General features: G+C 37.5%; 1 protein-coding gene across 1 annotated transcript in view; it reads right to left on the bottom strand.

Moving 5' to 3' along the window:
- Positions 1-6,000, bottom strand: part of ptprt (protein tyrosine phosphatase receptor type T) — a 334,210-nt gene that overhangs the window by 158,975 nt on the left and 169,235 nt on the right. Inside the window, exon 11 of the mRNA XM_046028632.1 lies at positions 2,391-2,500. Within this exon, the coding sequence (XP_045884588.1) occupies positions 2,391-2,500 (110 nt within the window). The remainder of the gene's footprint in view (positions 1-2,390; positions 2,501-6,000) is intronic.

The raw sequence follows: 6,000 nt of genomic DNA, 5'->3' as shown, positions 1-6,000 counted from the left end.
TCATCTGCTGGTGTTGGTCCACTGTGTTTTCTGAGGTCCAAGGTCAACGCAACCGTCTACCAGGAGGTTTTAGAGCACTTCATGCTTCCTGCTGCTGATCAACTTTATGGAGATGCAGATTTCATTTTCCAACAGGACTTGGCACCTGCACACAGTGCCAAAGCTACCAGTGCCTGGTTTAAGGACCATGGTATCCCTGTTCTTAATTGGCCAGCAAACTCACCTGACCTTAACCCTATAGAAAATCCATGGGGTATTGTGAAGAGGAAGATGTGATACGCCAGACCCAACAAAGCAGAAGAGCTGAAGGCCACTATCAGAGCAACCTGGGCTCTCATAACACCTGAGCAGTGCCACAGACTGATCGACTCCATGCCACGCCGCATTGCTGCAGTAATTCAGGCAAAAGGAGCCCCAACTAAGTGTTGAGTGCTGTACATGCTCATACTTTTCATGTTCATACTTTTCAGTTGACCAACATTTCTGAAAATCCTTTTTTTGTATTGGTCTTCAAATATTCTAATTTTCGGAGATACTGATTTTGGGATTTTCATTAGTTGTCAGTTTTAATCATCACAATTAAATTAATCATCACATTTGAAATATATCAGTCTGTGTGTAATGAATGAATATAATATCCAAGTTTCACTTTTTGAATGGAATTACTGAAATAAATCAACTTTTTGATGATATTCCAATTATATGACCAGCACCTGTGTATATATATATACACACACACATACATACACACACACAAACTTCCTGAAAAAATTGCCCAAAACATTGCTTGAGCTCCTTGCTCTTTTTTCATGCTACATGTAGCCCGTCCTCACATCCCCTGTGAAACTTATTTAAAGTTTTAAGTTAAATTACATTACATAGGTGACATTTAGTTAAGTCACATGTGACTTTGTGAAACCCCCCCTTAACATACTTAAGGTTCTGTATGCCTGTTGCTGGTACTTTACAACAGTCATATGTTGTTTTGGGTGTCAGTGGCAACCTACTCTGTCGGTCTGAAATGAGGATGCATTGGCATCCTGTCATATTGTAAAATTCTCTGCAAATAAATATACTCATCTTATAAAAATACAATGATCTCTTTCCCTTCACTCCTTTCTTTCTTTCTCCATCCTGTTCATATATTTCATCTTCTGTCTCCTACATTTCCTTCCCCCTTCCTCTCTCATGTCTAGCTTTTTTGGCGGCTCTGTCTCTGCCTCTTTGCAGTGGTGGCTGACAGAGGTCTAAGTGGTTTGGGGCTTCAGACATTGTGACAGACATATTCTGGAATTTCTGCTGCTGTTGTAATCACACAGAAAGCTGCTGGAAAGCCAACCAAGGTGAAATGAGAGATCTGGGACATGAGATCAGCATAAAACCTGGGATCAAACCTTCAATCCTTTGCTTCACACACTGTCACAACCCAATAGTTTCAGTCCAAAATTCAATCCAATTGAGAAAGAAAGGCCCTCTGTGTTTTGTGTGTGTTTGTCAGTAAACTTTGACACACTACAAGGAGAAGATCAAATGTTATCCAGTATTGTCATTAAATACAGTTAAGTCAGGAAACCTTTCATCAAAGAAACTGATATTTACGCCGCAGTAAGTTAAGTATGGCGGTAGGGCTCTGTTCTGGGATCACCTCTTTGCCCTTCCATGTGCCTACGCGGAAATGCCTTAAGGCAGGAAGAGAAGCTCCAGTATAGGAACAAAAAAGTTAAACACAGCTGGACAATCAATCAACTCCTAATTTCAAATGATATAAAAGTGAATCACCAGTTGAAAGTAAGTTCTTAGATGGGACCATAAATTGTAAGTAGAAATTGTTATTTAGCCCTGCGATGGACTGGCGACCTGTCCAGGGTGTACCCTGCCTCTCGCCCAGCATAAGCTGGGATTGGCTCCAGCCCCTTGCGACCCTGTACGCAGGATAAGCGGTTGACGATGGATGGATGGATAGAATTGTTATTTAGCATGACAGTAATGAGGATAATTAATAATAACATGCTTATCCAGTTGCATTCTGTTGATTGTTAAATATATTTTCATTAAATTCCATTATGAGTTCACACTTGTTTGTCAATATGATGGAATATAATACAACACTAGAAGCTATAGCCTCAAAATGTGACCACATTTTCAATTTAGCCATCTGTTTGTCAAAAATGGATCATTATCAGTTCACAAAGATAGGCTTTAATAATGGGCCCTTGTACTGGATTGTAGTATATCACACAAGTGTGCCTTATAAACTGGCAACCCAGTATATTTAAGCCACTCAGTTTCAGAACTGTGCTGCCCATTGCATAGATTTAAACCAACAACCTGTATCACAATCTTGCATAGTCGCCGCTGAATATGAACATTGTTGGAAGTTTTTGACTGACCTCATACAGTGTGATGACCCCATTGGTCTCGTTGGGAGCTTTCCACTGCATGAAGATCTTCTCTTCATAGGGTGTATTCTGTAGAGACTCCATCGGCACTGAGCCAGGTACTGCAGACACAGAGAGTACACAAAAAATTGTAATGCCTCTTGACATTAATAAGTTCTATTAAATGTACTGTCTGTATCGAATGCAACAAAAGCTTTGGCAACAAATGTACTTTATACTAATAAAATTTGACAGTTTGATGTGTAATAACGCACTTGGTTGTTTTAAGCAGATTTTCAGCCAAATACAACTGGAAAGGGTTAAACAGTGTGGAATGGGGGAAGCTGCTAACCATCTCAGCAACAATCATATTTATTCATGATAAGCATAGTAGAGTCTCAGAATTAACGTGTTAATGATTTACTAACATTGCAATGCTCTATTTTACCAACCCAAGTTAAACACATAGCAACAATAAAGTGAAAAGTGTAAATAAAGCAAGCTCTGATCTACTGTGCAGAACATTAAAAACAGAAAAATGTATCCATAAAAACACTGCTAACATATGAAACACTTACTTAACCCTCCAGTCCTGAATTTTCATGAAAATATTACTTCAGATACAACTAAAGCAGCTTGCATGTGGAACTGAAGCAAAATATCCAAAGAAAAAGAATGTGTGTCAAAAAAGTATAGAGGAAGGAGAAAGGAAGAAAAAGAAGAATGGAAGAAGATTATGCATATTGAACGTTCCATTTCTCATCATTAAATTCTATTATTTAGTGAGGCAAAAGTTTCAAATATCTGGGAACCAACTCCTATTCCATCTGACTCATCAACTCAAATATTAAGTTACCCAAAATCTAATTCTGGGCTTTTTCCCTGTGTGCCAGAATGAGACCCGCTGCTTTCTCTAGAAAATTGTATCATGAAGGACATTCACAACAATAAAGTTTGACATGTGGCATTCTTATAGATTTCTTATCTTCTGAAAGGCTGAAGTCAGTTTTATATATATCAGGTTTTGCTGATGAGTACAAACAGCAAGAACTGAACTAAAAGTCACTTTCTGAAAATGTAAAATGAAAAGTAGTGCTGATTTGCATCAAATCAGACGGGTTATATATAACTAGACAAATAAATGGAGCTTAGAAATAGATATTTAATGTGATACTTAACAGTACATTACTCTTTTATCATGAACATAGTTTCAGTTAACCTATTGCTGTGATCATCAACTGTTCCATTACATGAAATGTTGTAGATTATTACTTATATATATAAAAGTTAATCAGAGTTTCTGCTGAGTTTATAATCAACTTTTTGATGCTCCAAAATGCTACGAAAGACACATCGAGGTAAGTTTAACTATTAGTGTTGACTTTCAAGAACTACTTTAATGTTGTGCAGCTCAGCTGTAATTTGTGAATTTAGTCTCATCCTTAACAGGAGACAGAGAAGCTGTAATGATGCCAGGTAAATCTCAAAGCAGCCCTGTACACAGTGAATAATGGAATAACTGCTGAGACAAAATCACAGCAGCCACCATGCTCTTGGGTTATGGGCACATTTTCTGACTCATTGCTGGGAGCCCTGCATTCAAATCAAACTCATTTGGATGGAATACTTCAAACTAAAAGACTATTAGCTTACAAAGTCAATTACTAATTCAATGTCAATGGACCAACTGTCTCCTGTCAGGGGAAAACTTTTACCTGATGTCTAGATGATTTACTAGGTTAGGGACGTTCAGTGCAGCTTGTAAGTATTTGTACAGAGACGCATTTTTTCTGTTGTCCTGGCTCTTTAATGAAGCACATTGCACTTGAAATGAAACAATTACTTTGAGATCAGAGTGTCAACTTTAAGCCTTAATTTTAAGCAAAAACAAAACAACAAACTTAAAAGGTTCAATGTTCAGTGTAATGCAGCCATCTGACTGACTTGGCACTAAAGAAAATATCAAGAACCTTATTAATTTTTTTATTTTATTTTTTAGTGTCAAGACAGCCTGCTGTACTGGTACTGACAATTATTTAGTCCATGTGGTGAGAGACACCTACAATCAGCACTCAAACTTAACTTAGTTCTGTTGTGGATGAAGAACACCTACCAAAGGCACATTTTAACAGAACATTGTTGGATTAATTTTGGTCACCTAAATTGGGGAGCACTATAGAATAATATACTATACTAATATGTATAAACTGTAGTGTAACTGCATAACAACTGGAAATTAGCACTTAGCAATAGTCGTGTTACATTTAAAATCCACAAATAAGGATTATTATTATTATTATTATTTAAAATCCAATGTGTTGGAGAAATGAAGACAGTAAAGTGTCACTGCCCAAATACTTCTGGAAAGCACTGCAGTTGTGCATGTTTGTACATATTTACTATACAGCATCCAGAAGACATCACTTAGCAAGCCACTGACAGGGTAACTTCAGGAAAAGTAAATACCTGCCTGTCAGGTCATACTGAGCAGTGACAGTAATGCACATTTCTCCTCTTATTCACAAAGCGAGAGGCAGACAGGTTTACTACTGCAGACTCTTTACTTATTATAGTAAACTCTACCTGGTAACAAGATTGTGCATGTGTTTGTGTGTGTGTGTTCTCAGGAAGAGACAGGCTTTCACATGACTTTATGAAAGCATTCAGACAGAAAAGAGGTGTCAGACAACACCTTGTCAGGGAGTGTATCTGCCAAACAGTCAAACACACAAAGATGCACCAAGTTACACACAATGTACAAACACATGCACACCTAGAACGAGACACATGAACACAATATTTCCCGTGCAAACACTGTGGCACAAGTGCACGCACACACACACACACACACACACACACACACACAGGGCTGTGAATTGTTCTAAATGTTAAGGACAGTTGTGGAATGTACCTTAGTATATTTACTCACTTTTTAAGGTACTTGTACTTTACTTGTATTTCCATTATTTGTCACTGTATACTTCTACACTACATCTCAGAGGACAATGTACTTTTTACTGCACTATATTTATTTGACAGATATAGTATGTTTTCATAATAAACTTTTGCATAAATACATATACAATAAGATTATAAAATAAATGTTTAAATAGTAAACCAGTTTTTACCTACCTTTTGATCAAAGTGGTAAAACTCTAATATTTTACTGAAAAGCAAAGTTAAGAGAAATATTTATCCAAATTTGTGTATCAGAACTTTTTTCTTCTTACTTCTCCCATTCTTTGTCTCATGACCATTCAGATTTATCTCTAGTCCCTTTGGAAAACAAAAAACCAAGTCGTTTTTTGTTTTTTCTGTATTAAAACCAAAACGGAAAATGAAGGAGCTGCGTTTTGTTCTATGTTTCACCGTTGTTGTATCCCTTAAACCCGTTCTCACTCCCCGATTCGTCACATATGGACATGTGGTCAAGGCCTATTGGCGTTTGTAACGCACTGGATCCCTATAGCGTCATAGGTCAACACAGTGGGGGAAGCCCTGTAGCGTCAGTTTGTAACGGTAAAGGTAGGTATATGATGTTTAATAGAAAAGACTGAGTTAGAACATGGCTGGCGTGAAAGGAGGGCCAGGACCTTTGAATCAGGAGACTTGTGTTCGTGTA

Source organism: Micropterus dolomieu, linkage group LG18 (genome assembly GCF_021292245.1).
Source record: "Micropterus dolomieu isolate WLL.071019.BEF.003 ecotype Adirondacks linkage group LG18, ASM2129224v1, whole genome shotgun sequence".
NCBI classification, from domain to species: Eukaryota; Metazoa; Chordata; class Actinopteri; order Centrarchiformes; family Centrarchidae; genus Micropterus; species Micropterus dolomieu.
This window is presented reverse-complemented; position numbering and strand designations above follow the sequence as displayed.